This window comes from Octopus sinensis, linkage group LG18 (assembly GCF_006345805.1).
Source record: "Octopus sinensis linkage group LG18, ASM634580v1, whole genome shotgun sequence".
Lineage (NCBI taxonomy): Eukaryota > Metazoa > Mollusca > Cephalopoda > Octopoda > Octopodidae > Octopus > Octopus sinensis.
The window spans coordinates 13,562,743-13,585,657 of record NC_043014.1 but is presented as its reverse complement, the minus strand read 5'-3'; the positions used below and the strand labels follow the sequence as shown (position 1 = coordinate 13,585,657).

The following is a 22,915-nucleotide window of genomic DNA, read 5'->3' as shown; positions in this document are numbered from 1 at the left end:
ATTGTTGCTCTCTCAGATGCAGCACAAAGTTTTGTCAGTGAGCTGGTCGCAGTTTCAAAGCAATGAAAACATTTCAACACAAATGAAAATTAAACATTGAAGTGAAACTGACAGTTTTTGTGTGTTCTGGAATGGCTCACAAATACCTTCTGCGTTGCAGATGTTTTTGTTTCAGCACACAATCTAAGACCAAGTCACTTACTATGTAAGTACATCCCCAGGAGTAGCTGTGTGGTAAGTAGCTTGCTTACCAACTACAAAAGCATACCCCAAACAACCATCTATAATGCTCAAGACAATTAAGGGCCTTGGAACGAAACCTATTTCACCCAAATAGTTTATTATTCATTTATTTCAGATTCATTTAATACTATTTTCTTTTCTGTTTTTTTTTAACCAAACACCCACACTAAACAAGGACAGGTATATTTGCAATTGGTGTTTACACATGTACAAACATACAAACATGATACATCAACACCTTTACAACAATTAAAGCACAAAATATTAATATAAACAGAAGATAAAGTTATAGTACAATAAACAAATGGCATAGAAATTGTTAGAAATGTCTTTTGATAGTTATTTCAGCACAAGAGTTTGATCGCTTGAAACATGGTGGAGTTAAAATTTGAATTTACAGACAGTCATTTTTGTAAGTCAAGCCTACCCAAAATCATTGCTCAGCATTTCCTTGGACACACATACAAAAATTACTGTCATCATCATTATTTTAACATCTAATCTTCCATGTTTGCATGGGTCAGATGGAGTTTATTGAGGCGGATTTTCTATGGCCGGATGCTCTTCCTGTTGCCAACTCTCACCTGTTTCCAGGCAAGGTAATATTTGTGCATGGCCAGACACATTTCTACTGATTATCAGAAAAGAATGACACTGATTCTATGACAGTAACACTTATTTGCAACTATCACACAATGATGAGACAAAGAGAGCCCCCGCCACACATACAAAGATGGGTTTCTTTCAGTTTCCATCTACCAAATCCACTCACAAGGTCTTGGTCTACTTGTGTTTATGGTAGCAGATACTTGCCCAAGGCTTTGACTAACCTGCACTTACAGTAGCAAACACTTGCCCAAGGTTCCACATAGTAGGATCGAACCTGAAATCATGTGGTTGAGAAGCAGACATCTTAACCACGAACCTGTGCCTATTTTCGAAAATTCAGATCTCAGAAAATGACCAACATGCAAAGTCAATGTCATCTATGTTACTGGTTATAATTTCTTTTTAAAGGTTGAACTGAGACAAAGAACAAGATTCCATGCAACGGTTACAACATAAAATATCTAACCAACTTTCAAAAGAATTAGAACTTCTGATAGCATGACGAAGAAAGTCTTGGATCTCTCTGTCTCTCTCTCACACATACACACACACACACACACACAGAGAAGCATACATGCAATAATATTTTAGGACATGGCAGTGAGCTGGCAGTATCATTAGCATGCTGGGCAAAATGCTTAGTGGCATTTCATCCGTCTTCACGTTCTGAGTTCAAATTCCGTCGAGGTCAACGTTGCCTATCATCCTTTCAGGGTGAATAAAACAACCACCAGCTGAATACTGGGGGGAGAGGGGGTTCAATGTAATCAACTTTCCCACCTCCCTTAAAATTGCTGGCCTTGTGCCAAATTTGAAACTAATAATAGGACATGACAATTCTATTGAGAAGAGAAGAATTCATGAACCAAACTAATGACACATTCTTTCGAACTTTCTAATGTAGTATTACGTAGGCCAACGAGGAATGGAATTTGAACCTGCTGATATCAACAAGGGTAGTATGACTTTTGCCAGTTTCAACTTCAATAGTTTATATAGGTGATAGAGAGGTCAGGTCTTTTGGTCCCATATAAATGGCACCCATGAAACGTACTCATGGAAATGTCAGAATTTTCTTGAATTTTCTACTCCAGTGTAGTTTTGCATGCTGAACAATGACAATCACATTCACAGAAGTTAATAATAACAAAGTTAAAAGCTTTGAAAATTATATAATTTTAGTCACTTAGAAGCACCCATTGCTGACATACCAGAAGTTGCAACAGTCTGTTTCCATGGGAACAGCCTTAACATTATGTGACAGGACATGTGTGTTTGTGAGTTGATGGTTCTGTAAAGCCCAGTATTGAAAAGGTATGTAGACACAACACAGAGAGACAACATGATGGTGATGAATAAAAATATATCAGGCCACATAACAATACAAAGACTATTAGGGCAAAAGAATACGCAATTCAAATCTACTTTAAGCTGGAATAGCGTAAATAAGAGGCAAGCATTGTTAGTCGTAAAGTTAGTTTTATGAAAAGGGGAGTTACATTTAAACTTGGTTTTGGAAAAGCAAACTGAACTTAGAGCTAATTTGGTTAAATGTCAAATAAAACATTGTTAGTTGAGGAGAGAAAAAAAGAATGGAAAGAGAATGAGGAATGAAAAAAAGGTAGCAAGCAGCAGTGAAATGGGTAAATAGCAAACACAGAGACAACAGATATGAAGAAAACATGCAGTGGTGACTTATTGGATACTGACCACCTCGGGTAAGAGATTCAGGCTTTTCTTCTGGTGCACAGGCGACTGGACAGCACTGCCAGGGGCACTACTGGGCCGTGAAGATGCCACACTGCGCTCGGAGCAGTCATCGGCCACTAGCATTTCAATCCTATTGCTTTTCACCCATGAGGAGATCCAGCGACTGCCATTAGTAGCGGGTAGGGACCCTACCTGCAAACAGGAAGGCACAAGGCATAGCAGATGAAGGGTTACTAAGACCAATGTTCACTAAGAGAAAGAAGATGGAGGAATGCAGTGTCACACAACATTACTTACAGAAATACTTTCGTCATTTTTAAGTCGTTGATGACTAGAGACGGCCACCAAAATGGCACTGACTAGCAAATAATAACTAGAGATTATTAATATTAATTGGGGAGGAAGAGAACCTCACAATTATGGTCAACAGTAAAATATTACCAGGCAAAACGTCTATTAATTCATGGTTTGGCTGGTATAAAATTGCATACACGGAGGGGCAAAGTTAGTAAGACTTTATGTGAAGTCAAACAATGTAAGGTTTCGTAGAATAATACCTGGTCAATATTAGCAGAGAAACAAATATTTTGTATACGACTCTTTTAGTGCCTTAGATGAAAGCCTCTAACAATTTTTAACTTCTATTGGAAATCACAAACTATCACCATATCATAACAAACAAACTCAGTAGAAAAATGTGCTTTTTTTTTTTATTCCTTTTGTAAAAATCAACACAAAATCTTTCCTCAAGATAGCAATGAAGTAAATTTTGTAAACAACAAAATAGGTCCTAAATTAACATCACAGGTATCTGAAGCAGACAGCAGTGTGTTAGTCGTCCAAGTGCATAGCCTGGGCTCAAGTGTGCCTTAGGCCTGGGCTTTTCAGTTTTCAAGTTGTTATTGAAACGTTTTTGTGATGTCTGTTTGCTAGAAAGCAGAAAACGAAGTTGGTGTATTGGTCTTTTATGACAACATCGATTAACCACAATTTTTAGTTTAAAAATTACAATAATTGCAAACCTTAATCATGAGTAAGAGAAAGAGTTATGAAGTAGGTTTCAAGTTGTAAGAAGTGGATTATGCAGAAGGACATGGAAACAGATCTGCAGAAAGAGGGTTTACATCAAAAAAGGGTCATGTAACTCCCCAGATTACAGTTCGACTTATCTGTGAGTCAATTACAAATACCTACTTTGACAGCCCCAAACTAACGATGCAACTGGCCCACTGGTGTGACCTATCCATGACTATATATGGTAGTAGATCTAGAGTAACCTCACCAAACAGGATAACAAATTTTATATATATATATATATATATACCAAAAGGATGGAGATCATTCTTCTCCAGCAAAAGCTATGGGATGATTTGAATTCCAGAGAAAAAGATAACAAAACTCATCAATTATACAAGTCTCCTGAACATACAGCAGCAAGCAGCACCAGCTCCATGGATTGGATAATTTCAGATTTAAGTTTTGCTCAAACATTAAACAATACTAGCAATGATGCATATAAACCTTTAAACTTTCGGTTATCAGTCTGATATTGTTAGTTTTGGCAAGCTACAGTTCTTAAAGTTATACAAAAGAAAAAAAATTAACATAAGACATGAGGATTAACACACATCTTGTACACTAAGATTCACCTAATATAATATTCTTTCTACTATAAGCAGAAGACCTGAAATTTCTTTTATGGTGGGGAGGTTAGTCAGTTACATCGACCCCATTGCTCAACTACAACTTATTTTATCAACCTTGAAAAGATGAAGGACTAAGTTGACCTCAGCAGAACTTGAACTCAGGATATAAAGCTAGAAGAATTGCTACTGAGCATTTTTTTTTGTCTGGTTCTCACGATTCTGCAAGCTCACTATCATATCATCTAATATGAATATAATAGTGAAACTAATAGTGTATAAAGTTTTTATATATAAAAGAAAATGAGATGACAAAGTAATAAACAATTATCTTATGAACTTCATTAGCTTACAGCTGTTTCTGCAATAAGATGCATTGGACTCATAGTTGGGTGCCTGAGTAACGTTTTATAGCTTCATCAGAGCCTCAATCATAAAGTGCAATTTATTTGGGAAGACAATTACATTTATATATATATATATATATATATATATATATATATATGAAATTTGAAAAAAGAAAAAGAGTGACTTCACTGGTAGTTCTAATCAGTTTAATTTATTATTTAAAAATTTTTTGATAATATAAATTTTAGTTAAACTGATTAGAACTACCAGTGAAATCATTCTTTTCCTTTTTTTCAAATATACCTAACTGTACCAAGGATCTCACACATTTTCTAATATATATGTATTTATGTATAAATATCTTAAAAGCAGTGCCCCAGCTTGGCTGCAGCTATCGAGCTGAAACTAGTAAAGAAAAGTCTATATGTGTGTGTGTGTGTGTCAAAACATATCCTGTTCAATAGAAAAAAATAACAAAGGAAGTAAAACAGAAAAAAACAACCTTATTAATAGGAAATCCTTTGTTCTAGGAATATCTAATGGGCACAGTAACAGCTTCCTGAAAAATCCCCATTGCAAAAACAACTGAATATTGATTTATTATTACTTGAAGCATAAAGACAGCATTTTGTCCATTGTTACGTTCTGAGTTTAAATTCTGCTGAGGACAACTTTGCCTTTCATCCTTTCAGGGTCAATGAAATAAGTACCAGTTGAACACTGGTCAGGGGTCGCCCGAAATTACAGGCCCTGTACATATATTTGAAAAGATTATTACTTAAAATACAAAATAGACAGAAAATGGTATTTTTTTTTTTTTTTGTACTTGTTTCAGTCATTTGACTGCGGCCATGCTAGACCATCGCCTTTTAGAGTGGTGAAAGAGTACAGCAGGGATCACCACCTCCTGCCGGAGCCTCGTGGAGCTTTTTAGGTGTTTTCGCTCAATAAACACACACAACGCCCGATCTGGGAATCGAAACCGCGATCCTCCGACCGCAAGTCCGCTGCCCTAACCACTAGGCCACTAAGGGCATATGGAATTTTGCAACAGAATTTGTGCCATTTCTTGGGAATATTTTTGTGAGCTAAATAAAGTGAACTGAAACCAGGAAGAGAAAGTGAATTTGCAGGATGAGTCATTGAAAGTTTACATCCTGCTGAAGGAAGTAATCAATGCCAGGGAAAAAATTTAAAAAAATTTTTTAAACTAGGCACAGGAATGGCTGTGTGATAAGTAGCTTGCTTACCAACCACATGGTTCTGGGTTCAGTCCCACTGTGTGGCACCTTGGGCAGGTGTCTTCTACTATAGTCTCAGGCCAACCAAAGCCTTGAGTGGATCTGGTAGAGGGAAACTGAAAGAAGCCCGTCGTATATATTTATATGCATATATATGTGTGTGTTTGTGTGTCTGTGTTTGTCCCCACTAACATCGCTTGATGACCAATGCTGGTGTGTTTATGTCCCCGTGACTTAGCAGTTCGGCAAAAGAAACTGATAGAATAAGTACTAGGCTTACAAAGAATAAGTCCCGGGGTCGATTTGCTCAACTAAAGGCGGTGTTCCAGCATGGCCGCAGTCAAATGACTGGAACAAGTAAGAGAGTAAGCATTTGACGAAAGGACATGACTAAGGGTTATATCATTTACAGGGAAGTAGACTCTTCGACAACTGATATCAAAAACAAAAGTAAAGATCAGATTTGACATAATGACTGGACTGAGAGACAGACAGCAACAAATGGAGAGAAAGAGGGGACAAATAACACAATAAACTAATGAGTATATTAGTTGGGAAGAAACAGCAATAAAACCCTAAGTCCCACTTAGAACCACTTTCATCACACGTGATATAGAAGTTAGATAAGTGTACTTCCTGCAAAAAGAAAGTAAGAGAGAGAGAGAATTACACAGTCAACTAATCTTTATATATAAAGCTGAAGTTGTCTGTGTATGGCAGGTTTGGTAGCCTTCAACTAACACTATCTCCTCCGAGACCCTGCAGCGCAAGTTGACCAACATTGAGAGTATGATAGAAGAAGGCTTGCTCTTCATTCCGTAGAAGAAAAAAATTAAATCAGACCATGTTAAGACCAAAAACTTTTTACATCAAAATGTTCACTGAAAGAGAAAAACAAGCTACATGATGCAAAATTTTTGCTTTTCAAAAATTCCAATTCTAAAGTGTCGAAACAAACCCGAGCAACGGCGGGTGATACTGCTAGTGAGGAATAAGTGGAAACTTGCCATAGGGTGAACAGACAGGAGGAATCTACAGAAGAACTCCCATGAAGCAAGTGTTTCAGCTTGTTAGCTTCTGATCCTCTAAAGACTCCTAGGGGTCTTCTTGCTGTTTTCAAAAGGCTACCTTTAGTAGGGATCAAAGCTGAACTGTGGTGTAAACCACTCAGCCACAAAAACCACCATATATTTAAATCTAGGTTTTACCCCCAAACTATTCTCTCTGCAATAACAGGATATAAAAAATAATTTCCACCTTGATTTTAATAGTTGGTTATTTCAACTAATTATTTCAACTGAACATGAGAGCATTATATTTAGAATTAAAATTGAATAATGAAACAACACTTCAAAAAATTTTTGATTCTGAAATTGATATTCACATATATTTCTTGTGTGGTTCTTTAAATATTTCCAGCATTAGAAGTGATTGATTATTAAAGTTCTCTGAATAATGACAGATAATGGATTATTGTTATTAAGATGAAATGGTTAGTAAGGGATACTACAACCAAAATAAAATTCATGCAGGCAGAGAACTGAAAAGAATGAAAGCTTGAGCTGGGTAACAATTAAAAACAAAGACTGCAGGTCCTAAAATGTAAGGGAATGATCTGCAATATGGAGAGATATGAAGAGAATAAAAAACAAAAAAAAAAGAATTATACACACCATACATAAAATTTGTGTGTGCTTCTTTATGTTCAATTATAATAAAACATAGAAATATTACATTTCTAAATATCTCGGAGAAATATAAGCTGTAGTAGTTCGATAGGGCTAAATAGTAGTGGTGTGATTCCCTTCATGGGACTGTCACATTAAATTGACAGTATACAACTACTCTATGTTTACAAGGCCTAGATAAGCATCTCCAGCTAGCAGGCCATGCTACTCCAGACTGATGACGAGCAAAACTCAGAAACTAGTCTCTGGATGCAGGCTTAGCTGGGTGGGGGTGCTTGTCTCCCCCTTGTAAACATAAGGACACAGGAAATGCGTCAAGGCCAACAGGAAGCGTTGATGCTTCCTAGGGCTAAATAGCAGTGGTGTGATTCCCTTCATGGGACTGTCACATTAAGTTGACAGTATACAACTACTTTATAATAAAACATTTTCACATTAATCTGATGGGATACTCTATATTTTTGTAGAGTACAAATTCATTATTTTTAAGCAAGAATGTTGTTGGCAGTGAATTCAAAGTTTCGGCCAGCTATCACCAGACTGTGATGCATTGGAGTTAGTCTTGCCTTCATATATAGCCTCTGTTGAGTTAAATTCATCTCTGAATGGGTGAGTGTGAGTGGGTTGGTAATTTGGTTTCTATGGCATGTTGTTATGGGAATGTGTCTTTAATCAATTAAAAAATTTTAAAAAACACCTTTCCATAACAACCTACCATAAAAACCTAACTACCACCCTGCTCATACTCTCACACACCCCAAAATGATTTTAACTCAACAGAGACTATATAAAGTCAAAACTAAGTAATACATGGCAGTCATCAGATTTAACTGGCCGAAACTTAGAAGTTACTGTCAACAACATTCTTGTTTAAGAACGATACACACACATGTGTACTTATATGCGTATGTATGATGTGTGTGTACATATATTGATGGAACTCCGTCGGTTACGATGATGAGGGTTCCAGTTGATCCAATCCAACGGAACAGCCTGCTCGTGAAATTAACATGCAAGTGGCTGAGCACTCCACAGATATGTGTACCGTTAATGTAGTTCTCGGGGATATTCAGCGTGACACAGAGTGTGACAAGGCTGGCCCTTTGAGATACAGGTACAGCAGAAACAGAAAGAAAGAGTGAGAGAAAGTTGTGGTGAAAGAGTACAGCAGGGTTCACCACCACCCCCTGCCGGAGCCTCGTGAACCTTTAGGTGTTTTTGATCAATAAATACTCACAACACCCGGTCTGGGAATTGAAACCGAAATCCTACAACCGCGAGTCCGCTGCCCTATATATGTATGTGTATATGTGTGTATATATATATATGTATATGTGTGTACATATACGTATGTGTGTGTGTGTGTGTGTATATATATGTATGTATGTGTGTGTGTATATATGTATGTCAGTATGTATATGAGGCAATGGGTTGTATGCAATATTTCAAGTGGTACAGGAGCTTCAAAAGTGGAAGAACATCCCTGGAAGACATGCCACAAGCATCACTCCCAGAAATGTGGTATTGTGAATCTAGAATTTGTCCCCCCAGGACCAGATTGCCAATCAAGAGTTCTACTGTGACGTCTTGAAGTGTTTGTGGCAGGATATTCGGTGAAAGTGCAAAGAATGGGGTTCTTCATAACAATGCACCCTGCCACCGAACTCTCTTCACTCATGAGTTTCTCACCCAAAATAACATGGTGCCAGTTCCACACCCATCCTATTTGCCAGGTATAACACCTGTGGGATTCCTGCTCTGCCCCCAAGATGAAAACGCAGCTCAAAGATCACTGTTGTCAAGATCCGGAATGAATCGCAGAAGGTCCTTGACTCATGGAAAACGACTTCCAGATTGGATTCCAAAAGTGGCAGAAACACTAGGACCAGTGTATTGTTGCACAAGGTGACTATTTCAAAAGAAATGATGTTCAAACTTAAGTAAATGAGTTCTTTTATTAAATACAACTACTCCTGGAACTTTTTGATACCACCTTCTATATTTACATATATATATATATATATATATATATATATATATATATAAAATTTAATAAGGGTAGAAACTGATATTAATCAATTAAAACCAGTGGTCTAGCATATTAGAAAAAATACGAAGATTAAAATATTTTTACATACAAAATTTAAAGGACTGACCACTAAAAGTGGACGGTCAACATATTAGATATAGACGTCAAAATCGCTATTTTCCACGAAGTATATATATATATATATATATATATATATATATATATATATATATATAATCAATGGTGTCAATTCTATCGACGAAAATTCTTCAAGGCGCTGCCCCAGCATGGCTGCAGCAAAATGACAGAATCAAGAAAAAGATTTTTAAAAATGTGTGAGTGCGTGTGTATGTGTGAGCATGCGTGTGTGCGTATGTGTTTGGAAGATGTCCATGTTTATACTGTGTAACTTCAAACACGCCTCTACAACCCACAACAGTTCAAAAAAGAGAGACAGAGTCACAGAGAAAAAGGGAAAGTGTTCTTTGCATTTGAAAACTCTGGAAATATTTCTTTAAAAACCATTTCAGACGGATAGGTACATAGGTTACAAGAACAGACACATATGGAGACATGGATCCACACATATAAAGATGCACATCCATACATACAAACATGGTACATAGTTACATAACACACACACACAGATATGCACACACAAGGAGACAGAGGTGCATACATATACAAACACATGCTCACACACGCATACATAGAAAATACACAAACACAGACAGGTAAGCACATAAATATGCAGGATACGTACATACAGATGTACACACATACATACATATGCATGCACACATATATACATACATACACATGCAAACACACACACACACACATACATACGTACATGTATAGGCACACACACACACACACACTGACCCACACACATGCGCACAAACAAACAAAAGGGAACGCAGTTTAAATAACAGACAGAGTCAAAACTATTGAAAAGGTTGCAAGACGCAACGAAAATTTTAGGAAAATAAAAAGACGAAATAAGTGGAAATTTTACCGGTGAGTGTGTTAAATAATAAGGTACTAAAAGAGAATGACTCTCCCCAGACACAACAGATTGCGCATGGGATCATAATACCCCCACATTCAGACTGTGACACACATTGGCACTTGATAGCTTGTCCTGGCTTGTCTCTGGATCATGTCAATAGGGTGCAAAGGATCAGTGAGGGGTCAGCCAAGCCTTATTGGATTTAAAATTGTAGGATGTACAATCGCTAGGTAAGAGTCATTTACGATGCTTGGTCAATTAGGAGGGCCCTGTGGCATGCATGAAGGCCACAGCTGCGAATCTGAATAAAGCTGACCATGAACACAATACTACTTAGAACTGTCCTTGCAGACATTTCGCATGGTAGATGGTCAGTGATAGCCTTTTTTACTCATGAGTGGATAGCCATCATCATCATCACCATATATACATAAATATATATATACATACATGAAGAATTCATGTTTACGTATATACATAACTACACACAATCATACACACACGTATAAATCCAAACATAGGTATACACACACACACACACACATGTGTGTGCAAACATAAACAACAACATACTTAAATACAAATACAACTGTACACATATACCCACATACATTCATACACACGTATTTATATGCATATATATGTACATATACATAGCTATCTGCGTACCTGCTATTTCTTACACAATGAAACACACATTCAAATTTGTGACTCACTATTTCTTTTCTTTAACAATTCTAAAGAAATTCTAAAATATCTCAATTTATTGTCATTAAATTTCTTATCCCTATTCAAATCTTAGGTCAACCTTTCGTGTCAATTTAGAAACACGCATGTATGAATGTATGTGGGTGTATGTATTTAGAAAAAATAGGTAAGACCGAAATATGTATACGCTCACACCTATCCATCAATTCATCTATCTGTCTATACATACATGTATATACTCATATATACATATATATATAAATTGAATGTATATACATATAAGTATAGAATTAGGGGATGTGTTAACCTTGTCAATGTCGTCACGAGCGCTGTATCATCTGCATGATGTGGAAAATATTCCAGCAGCAGTTCCCGAATGATGCTGGCATCTCCTTTAAGATACACCCAAGACTTCTGCCCCATGCGGTCCACCAACCACATAAATCCCACTTGCATCTCATAATAACAATTTGGCACAATTATCTCACATCAAGTGGCCCCACTCTCTTTAACATAATATCAAAACACATTAAAGCAGAAACAGACCCCATAAATTTCAAGAAGTCTCTGGAAAAATTCCTTCAAAAAATCCCGCATAAACTTCGTTTACCAAGATATGTCTCTGTAAACTATAACTCTCTATTTGGGTGGGACATGGTGTCCGAATTCTGATTTGACAAACATCGCCAGGTGTGGGCCGTTTGCCAGCTCTGTCTGGCACCTGTGCGGGTGGCACGTAAAAAGCACCCACTACACTCACGGAGTGGTTGGCGTTAGGAAGGGCATTCAGCCATAGAAACACTGCCAGATCTGACTGGGCCTGATGAAGCCTTCCAGCTTCACAGACCGCAGTTGAACCGTCCAACCCATGCTGGCATGGAAAACGGACGCTAAATGATGATGATGATGATATATATATATATATATATATACACTTTATTCAAAAGCAGCAGAAATATAACAAAAGCTGTTACTCAGAGTTTCACGTTCCCGTTTGTCAGAGAGTTTTGTTAAAATAGAAATAGAACATGTGAAATTAACATGCAAGTGGTTGAGCACTCCACAGACACATGTACCGTTAACGTAGTTCTCAGGGAGATTCAGCATGACACAGAGTGTGACAAGACTGGCCCTTTGAAATACAAGTACAACAGAAACAGGAAGAAAGAGTGTTATATTTCTGCTGCTTTTAAATAAAGCATATTACTCTACCTCTGGTGTGTGTGTGTGTGTGTGTGTGTGTGTGTGTGTATATATATATATATATATATATATATATATATATATATGTATACACGCACACACACACACACAAGAAAGCACAAATAGAAAAAAACAAGGTGGAGAAAAACAGACTCAAATAACTATTATAAGCATTTGAATTTGATTGGGTGACTGTTTTTCAAAAACGTAACGGTCTGGTTTTTGCTACCAGTTGAGGGCAAGGGAGGAAAAATTAACCAGAAAATATAAATATGTTATAACATTATTAGATTGAATACAAGAAGTATTTATACATATACATATATATTTGTGTATGCATATAGATGCAACGGTTGTAATGTGTGTATATATAGATTGTTTACATATATATCTCGTTACTCTTTTACTTGTTTCAGTCATTTGACTGCGGCCATGCTGGAGCACTGCCTTTAGTCGAGCAAATTGACACCGGGACTTATTCTTTGTAAGCCCAGTACTTATTCTATCGGTCTCTTTTGCCGAACCGCTAAGTGACGGGGACGTAAACACACCAGCATTGGTTGTCAAGCAATGCTACGGGGACAAACAGACACACAAACACATACACTTATATATATATATACATATATACGACAGGCTTCTTTCAGTTTCTGTCTACCAAATTCACTCACAAGGCATTGGTCGGCCCGGGGCTATAGCAGAAGACACTTGCTCAAGATGCCACGCAGTGGGACTGAACCCGGAACCGTGTGGTTGGTTAGCAAGCTACTTACCACACATCCACTCCTACATTTATGCTTTCTACCACTACTCTCAGATTACTTTCTCTTTTAAGTTTGCTTTGGATGCTTATTTGGTAGAAAGCATCGGTAAGACTAACATATTTCCCCACCCCCATAAGTAACCCACACCAATTACTTTCTTTCTTCTGCTTCTCTCAATTCTTTCTTTTTTCTTCCTTTACTTTCTCCTTCCCCCCACATTGCCGTTTGCTGTCAAATATCGCTAACATGATTTCTGTTGTTTTATATAAATATATATATATATATATATTCTTTTATTTGTTTCAGGCATTTGACTGCAGCTATGCTGGAGCACTGCCTTTGATTGAGCAAATCAACCCTAAGACTTATTCTATCGGTCTTTTATGCTGAACTGCTAAGTTACAGAGATGTGAACACACCAGCATCGGTTGTCAAGCACAGGGGATGAACACAGACACAAACATATATGGGCTTTCAAATTCTGTCCACTCACAAGACTTTGCTCAGCCCGAGGCTATAAGACACTTGCCCAAGGTGCCACACAGTGGGACTGAATCCGGAACCATGTGGTTGGTAAGCAAGCTTCTTACCACACAGCCACTCCTGCGCCTATATATATATATATATATATATATATATAAATAATAATAAATATTAGGGAATAAATCCAAATTTATAGGGAAAAATCAGATTTAGGATTGAATCCAATTTTATAGTAAAATATAATATAATATTAATTAGAGACATATATATATATATATATAAAAATAATAAGGTAGTCAGAATGTTGGATGATTATATATACTTTTTTAATTTATTTACATCTTATTTACATTTTTAGCGCTTTCTTCTGTTTTTGGATTTATCAAAAAATGTTTCAAATTTGAACCATTCGTGCCAATGGCACGTAAAAAGCACCATTCAAGAGTGATCATAACTGGCGTCACCTTACTGGCATTTGTGCTGGTGTGCAGGTGACATGTAAAAAAAAAACACGATTTTTCAAGGCCGTTGCCAGTACCACCTGACTGGCCCCCGTGCCGGTGGCACATAAAAGCACCCACTACACTCTCGGAGTGGGTGGTGTTAGGAAGGGCATCCAGCAGTAGAAATTCTGCCAGATCAAGATTGGAGCCTGGTGCTGCCATCTGGTTTGCCAGTCCTCAGTCAAATCATCCAACCCATGCTAGCATGGAAAGCGGACGTTAACCCTTTCGTTACTATATTTCTGACCAAATTACACCCCTTATGTGTTTCAATTAATTTCTAACGTAATCATAAATTTAGTCTGGTTTCATTAAACAACTATAACTTTTTTATTTATCGATATATTAATCTAATTTTTGGAAGATAATTTAATGAAATATTCTCAACCAATTCTATACTATAATTTTTGTCACAAAGTGACTCTATTTGCAAGTAGATACAGGTAAATTCCACAAAATATAAAATTATTAAAATTTTGTTCAAACATCGCTATAGAAAATATTAGCTAATATTCAATTGGGTATACAACAAAATTTTACGATAGAATTTGTTATTCTGGGTAACTTTCTGATACCCATAATAATATTTATGGCAAAATAGGCCTTAATTTCATTTAAGGTTGTGGGAAATAACAAACTATCTTTTCTTTCGTTTTGTTTACGTTTAGCGTAACGGTTCGTTTTCGCTGTAATGATTTCAAATAGGCTCATTCGAAAAAGTAAATAGAAATAGTCTAAGGCTTTACCCTTCTGGGAAAGTCTGTGGCTTGGTCCAGTTTCTGCAGAAAAATCACCGAAAGAAACAGTTTTTAAATTTTCACTCCATTTAGGTGCCAATTCGTTTTCTTTATCGCTATCGGAGATCTCAGATTCACTGTTTTCACTTTCGGAAAATGAAACATCAAATTCATTATCAAATACCATGTGCTTTTTTTTTTCAGTCATAGAGTTAGATTTATGAAGGTCTTCAGTAGAAAATCCTTCGAATTCTGACTCGCTGCTTAATATAATGAAATTCGTATCCATTTTTTGTCAGAATTACAAATTTTGAAAACACAATAGGAACAAATTTCGGAAAAAAATCTCCCAAAATTCACGGAATTAAAATTACACTTCGATTATTGTACAAAACTGTAGTTGAACTGTTTACGAAGTATAATACGTGTTTTCACAAATGTACTGAAGAGATTCGCTCTGATATTCTCATTTAAATATGAATAGGTAAATTCGGGCGGCTTTGGGCGGTTTGGTAACGAAAGGGTTAAACAATGATGATGATGAGATATATATATATATTTGTATCGTATTTCAGTCGTTGTTTCTATATGCTCTAAATATAGAAACAAAGACTGTAATACGATACAAAGAAATCGTGACAAAGCAAAGGCGAACACATGATATAAAAAATTCATGCACACAAACACGCGCGCGCACATGTGTGCATGCGTGTTTGTTCACCCTCACCATCGATTGACAACTGACGTTAATGTGTTTACACCCCTGTAACTTAGTGGTTCGGTGAAAGAGATCAATAGAATAAGTACTACGCTTACAAAAAATAAGTTCTGGGGTCAATTTGTTTCACTAAATGTGGTGCTCCAGTATGGTCACAGTCAAATGACAGAAACAAATAAAAGAAAATATATATATACAGGCACTATGTGGTAAGAAGTTTGCTTCCCAACCACATGGTTCTGGGTTCAGTCCTACTGTGTGGCACCTTGAGCAAGTGTTTTCTACTATAGTCGTGGGCTGACCAAAGTCTTGTGAGTGGATTTGGTAGATGGAAACTGAAAGAAGCCCATCGTGCATGCATGTGTGTGTGTGTGTCCCTCCACCATCACTTGACACCGATGATGGTGTATTTATGCCCTCATAACTTAGCAGTTCGGCAAAAGTGATCGATGGAAAAGTACTAGACTTACAAAGAATAAGTCCTGGGGTTGATATGTTTGATTAAAGGTGGTGCTCCAGCATGACCACACTCAAATGACTGAAACAAGTAAAATACTATACTTATTGTATATTGCACACTCACTATTGAATTACTTGTCCACTATTTTTTCATTTAACTCATTATAATCTCACCTTGCAATTCTGTTTATTCAATTTAATAATTAATTATTTTCTGGATAAATATTCTCCCATTTTCACTCACGTTTAAACAGTTTTTCTTTTTCTTTTCTTTTATTTTTTTTTGTGGACCTTATACTGTTAATGTTTACCCTGGCAACTGTTGGGAAAACCCCAGTTCTATTTTTGAAAGTCAATCATCCAATCAAATTCAGATGCTTATTTGTTTTATCCAATCAAATTCAAATGCTTATTTGTTTTAACATATATTAAGACACATAAACAATATAATTTCAATTTAGTGCAATCAGAACAGTTCAACAAACGGTGATATGAAACTTAGAGCAACAGTCCTTGAAAATTTTTGCAGCTTAAAAAAAAGGGTGTGTATGTGTATATGTATCATCATCATCATTGTTTAACGTCCGCTTTCCATGGTAGCATGGGTTGGGTGTGCATACATGTACGTATATACATGTATGTAAATATATATAAACACATGTATATATATATATATATGCATACACACAAACACACATAAGTATTTATGTTGACATATATATATATATATTGATAAAAACATTAAGATAAAAGAATGAAAGAGACCTCGATATTATGTAAATAGAGGAATTTATATGTAAATGTAATGTGACTATTATTCGGTAGCCAAGATAAATATCGAGGTCTCTTTCATTCTTTTGTTATCTTAACATTTTTATCAATATATATACATATATATATATCATCATCGTTTAACGTCCGTTTTCCGCGCTAGCACGGGTTGGACGGTTCGACTGGGGTCTGGGAAGCCAGGAGCTGCACCAGGCTCCAGTCTGATCTGGCAGTGTTTCTACAGCTGGATGCCCTTCCTAATGCCAACCACTCCATGAGTGTAGTGGATGCTTTTAACGTGCCACCTGCACAGGTGCCAGGGGGGGGGGTCTGGCATCGGCCACGATCGGTTGATGCTTTTAACATGCCACCGGCACGAAAGCCAGCCAGGACGGCGCTGGCATCGGCCACGTTCAGATGGTGCTTTTTATGTGCCACCGGCACAGAAGCCAGTCGAGGTGGGGCTGGCATCGGCCACGTTCGGATGGTGCTTTTTTATGTGCCACCGGCACAGAAGCCAGTCGAGGCGGCGCTGGCAACGGCCATGTTCGGATGGTGCTTTTTATGTGCCACTGGCATAGGTATCACAACTACTATTTCCATTGATATTTGTTTCGATGTTCATGTACATGCACTTGACTCAACAGGTCTCCTCAAGCACAGCGAGATGTTCTGGGATCCAAGGTACTTTGAATGGGCAGGGGCTATGCGGAACTGGTGCCGGAAGCATCCCGGGTCTTTGCAGTCACAGCACATCTCCAGAGATCTCGGTCCTTCGCCATTGCCTCAGTGAGGCCCAACGCTCTGAGGTTATATATATATATATATATATATATATATATATATACACATACATATATATAAATATATGTCAACATAAATACATACGTGTGTATGAATGTGTGTGTGTGTATGCATATATATATATATATATATATATATATATATATATATATATATATATCTGTATTTGTGTGTGAATATATGCATGTCTGACTATATGTGTATATTGGATCATCCCATAAATAATGTCTTTTTTTTTTCAATTTTAAGAATTAATAGTCAGCAGGACACAGGATAAACAACCTGCTTCAACTTGCTTTCAAAGTAGGTAGTAATTTTACCTTGTCCTTATTCTTAGTGCAAGTTTTGAAGAGTGCAGTTCGATTTTAACAGTTATTTTTCAAAGCTATAATGGAAGTGACAAAGGAGTATATTCGTCATATTTTTCTTCATGAGTTCAATAAAGTCAACAATGCAACAGAAAGTGCAAGGGATATTAATGCAGTATATGGGGATTGGACAATAAGTATAAGCCAGGGTCAACAGTGGTTCCAGAAATTCTGAGCCAGAAACTACAGCCTATACACATACACATATATACCTACCTATATATATATATATATATATATATATATATACACTTATATATATATATATATATATATATATATATATGCATATATATATATATATATATATATATATATGCATATATATATATATATATATATATACCTATGCATATATATATATATATATATATATATATATATATATATACTTACCTATGCATATATATATATATATATATATATATATATATATATACTTACCTATGCATATATATATATATATATATATATACCTATGCATATATATATATATATATATATATATATATATACTTACTATGCATATATATATATATATATATATATATATGTATATATACACATATGCACAGCTAAGAATTTCTTGTTTTTAACCGACTCATTCATTCAGACCCATCTAACTCACAATATTACTACCCTTCTTTCTTGGCTACATATTCATACATATTTCGCACTATTCTCTAAAATAATTCCTTGTTTGTTTGTTCTGCCCCCAAAATGACCAACCCCATTTCTTGGCTACATGCATATACATATTTCGTACTTTTCTCTAAAATAATTCTTTCTTGTTTGCTCTGGGTCCCTAAAATGACACTATTGTTCATGGTTGCGCCCAACCTCTCCAACCCCACCCCCACCGACAGCCAGTTGCCCTTCCCTTCTCTCCCTCTTTTATATTGGTAATCTTGTCACCCTTTCCATTCCCTCCCCCTCTCTGGACTAACGAAACCCTGATAGCAGCCCACTTACCCTATTTTACATTGGCATATTTATACTTCTACCTTTCTCTCTCTCATTTTTCTTTTTTTTTTTACATTTAACCCTGCAACATCAGTAATTCTCACATCCACAATACTCATAATCACTTATATTTACAATGCCCCAAACACTTTCATATACAATGCTTCCTTACTCCCACCCCGCAGTAGAGGCAACAACCCTAACTCGTTCGTTACCAACCCGGCAGAAACCGGCTCTGGCTCTAAGTACAAATGTCTTGTTTTCATAAGTTTTGAATTAAAATCCTCCATCAAACCTTAGTCACAATTTATATTCTAACACTAGCTGAATGATAACTAAGTTATTTTACTAAATTCTTTGTTATATTTAAAGTAATTGAAAGAAAAACAGAGCATCTCAAAATAAATAGAGTAAGGAAAGGGTTAACAATTTTAACAGGTTTGAATGACGGTATGTTAAAAGCAAGAACAACTATTACGACACCTGTTACAAACGATCACAGGAACCTTCTTCTCAGGTGCTAAATAACATCTCTCCTTCCTGTGTTACCTCTCATATCTCTTTCCCAATTTTCAGAGTTGGCACTGTAAATGTAGGCTCATTGAAAGGTAGGTCTAGTGAGATTTAGGGATATCCTTACCAAGAAATTTGATGAGAGGGAGGAGGAGCATAGAAGGCAGCTGGGAATTCCAGGGAGACAACTTGCTGAGCACTACAGACCAAATCTGTGGCTAGTGCAAAGTCCCTTCCAGACCTAGGATAACATGGTAGAACAATACTGTAGATAGGGCCACTAGAGCAAAGAAACAGGCTTGGAAGAGTGGAGGTAGCAGGCGACTGTATCAGATAGCCAGAAAGGAAGCTAGGAGATAGGTATATATAGCTAAGGGAATAGCAGAAAAGAAGTTTGCCAATGCTCGGTGACATGAGGACCAAAGAACTGAAGTCTTTCGGATTGCAAGACAGTGTGTGAGAGAAAATTGTGATGTCATAAGAGAGAAATGTGTATGCATGGATGAGGGTGTCCTTGCATTTAATGATTCTGCAAAGAAAGAGGCTTATAGATGCCGTTATGAGAGACTGCTGAATGTGGAGAATAAATGGGTTGACTCAACTGAGGGATCAGCTACCCAAATCAACAGCACCCTGGTAGATAAAGCAATTAAGGATACGAAGAGAGGGAAAGCATATGGCCCATCAGGAATCAATGCTGAGATGCTTAAAATATTAGTAAAATTTTAGTAATAGTATGAGCTGTAGTTGTGATAGAGGCAGAGGTGATGAGGGAATGAAGTGAGAGTAAGCAATATGAAAGACAGTAGTGATGGTGATGGAGAGAAGGCAGCGAAGTCAAAGGTATCAATGGTGGTGATGCCAGAAGTCTGAATGGTGTGTGTATGGCAGACATAGTGGCAATAGTAGTGGTACTGTTGTTTATCATGTAGCTTTGCAGTAAGTTCCAAGTCGACAAATTGTATCATTGCTTTGACGAAAATTGTTCATTGCTTGAAAAATATTGTTGAAGTTTAATAAAATTTAATATGTACTCAATGCATGAAGTGTCACAGTTGGGCCCAAGGCTTAATGAAGAGCCCTCTACAGGAGCTAGTTGAAAAGCTGCCCAATAGGGCGGCTTTTAAGCTATATATATATAGTAGTGAGCAGAAAAAGAGAACAATTAATATTTTTTTAAATGCTGGAAAAGCTAGTGAATGTGCAGATTCGTAATTGGTTTCAATTAGCTAAATTAGCATAGCTAACAATTAGCTAAATTCTCTAAAAATTCTAAGTTTGTACAATGGTCTTAATAAAAGTTAATACATATAATTTCGTCCAAATGTCTCATGTGCAAAATAAGAGAACGATTAGATTCCTTCAGAAATTTCTGGAAATTTCAAACATTGCTTACATTTGCAGGCTCAACATTACAACTGTCCCAGTATTGTGCTAGCTTCTGAACATGGCACACCACGCTAAAGTTACTCCTGACCTCTGAAAAGAAATCGTCAGGATGAAAGTTCCAGAAATGACTCTCTCGGCTATTTCACAAGACGTAAGGAAATCTAAGAGTGTAGTTTCATGTGTTCTTAAGCTCTATGAAGAAACTAAAGGTTCTGAACCGAAAAAGGCAAGTGGTAGACCACGCAAAACTACAATGCGAGATGATCGAGCCATGAAATGGTACGTATTCAAGGATCCTTTTGAGACTGCAGCTGGAATTTCTAAGAAAATAAAAGTAAATAGTGGTATGGAAGTGAGCTGCTTTACAGCGTCTTATCGTCTGAAGGAATTTGGATTAAAGACTTGTTCCCCGGCAATGAAACCTACCATTAGCAAGAACAAATTGGAAAGACTTTCATTTGCAGAAGCCCATGTGAACTGGAGGGATGAAAATTGGTCAAAAGTTCATTTTAGTGATGAAAGCAAATTCAATTTAGTAAGTTCAGATGGTAGACAGTATGTTAGGCACTTCACAGGAGATCGGCTAAATTCCAAATGCTTGAAGAAATGTGCCAAGTTTGGAGGAAGAAATATGGTGTGGGGAATGATTTCTTCTGAAGGAGTTGGCCCTCTCGTGCAGATTGAAGGAACTATTAATGCTAATATCTATTTGAATTTAGTTAAACCGCATGTGATCCCATCATCACGAGCATTTCCAAATCAACTGTGCATTTTCATGCAAGATAATGCCCCTTGTAATTGATTCAAATTCTAATATAGGTTGGCTCTCTATAGGAACGATGGCCAGGCCATCTCAAGCCATATGAATGGCCACGCCATCGACAGGTTCAGGAAGGATTTGATGAAAATATTTAAGGAGTTCAGCCTGTCCACAATGGTTACCACCAACCTGACTACGGTCAGTCTCTTTGACATAATCTTAGACCTGAATACAGGCAAGTATTACCTGTACAGAAAGCCAAATGAGGATAAGGTATACATCCACAAGAGCTCAAACCATCTCCCCACTATAATAGTGAACAAAATATCCAAGTAATGAAGTAGCCATCACAAAGTCCAGACTTAAAATCCAATTGAAAACCTTTAGAAAATACTTGGAGACAAAGTAAGACAAAGGGCACCAACTACTAGGATGAATTTATGGGAGATCTTGCCTGGCCCCCGTGCCGGTGGCACGTAAAAAGCACCATCCGTTCGTGGCTGTTTGCCAGCTCCGTCTGGCACCTGTGCCGGTGGCACGTAAAAAGCACCCACTACACTCACGGAGTGGTTGGCGTTAGGAAGGGCATCCAGCCGTAGAAACACTGCCAGATCAGACTGGGCCTGATGCAGCCTTCTGGCTTCACAGACCTCAGTTGAACCGTCCAACCCATGCTAGCATGGAAAACGGACGCTAAATGATGATGATGATGATGATTAGAAGAGAAATGGAAGAAAGTAAGACCTGACTTGTGCAGGAAACTTATTATGTCCTGTGGTAATTGATGTGCAGAGGTGATCTCCAACAAAGGTCTACAAACATCGTACTAACTGTATTCATATTTACATTTCTTTCAATGTAATTTTATTCAGACCATTGTACAAACTTAGATTTTTCACAGAATTTAGCTAATGGTTAACCGTATTTATGAAACCAACTGCGAATTTGTATGTTTATTAGTTTTCCCGAAATTAAAAAAAAAATTAATCATTCTCTTTTTTTGCTTGCTACTGTACATGTTTGTGTGTGTGTGTATATATACATACATACATACACACACATACACCTTAGCTGCTTTCTCATATATGAGCAAAGCCATTGCTAGAAAGAATCACTGAAATGAGTCAATGTTGATACTATAGTTTAATGAGTTGATGGATTAATTTGAATACTCGTCACTGAAATCACTACAAAGATAAATTTTCTTACATACATACATACATGTAAGTCTGTGTGAGTGTACATACAC

At 36.8% G+C, this 22,915-nt stretch overlaps 1 protein-coding gene across 4 annotated transcripts in view; it reads right to left on the bottom strand.

Moving 5' to 3' along the window:
• LOC115221341 (dynamin-1-like protein) overlaps positions 1 to 22,915 on the bottom strand; it is a 162,579-nt gene that overhangs the window by 25,303 nt on the left and 114,361 nt on the right. For 2 of the 4 annotated variants that reach the window (XM_029791516.2, XM_029791517.2), the window contains one exon: positions 2,563 to 2,754. The exons of the other annotated variants lie outside the window; for them this stretch is intronic. In XM_029791516.2, coding sequence (XP_029647376.1) covers positions 2,563 to 2,754 — 192 coding nt within the window. The remainder of the gene's footprint in view (positions 1 to 2,562; positions 2,755 to 22,915) is intronic. 4 annotated transcript variants of the gene reach the window in all.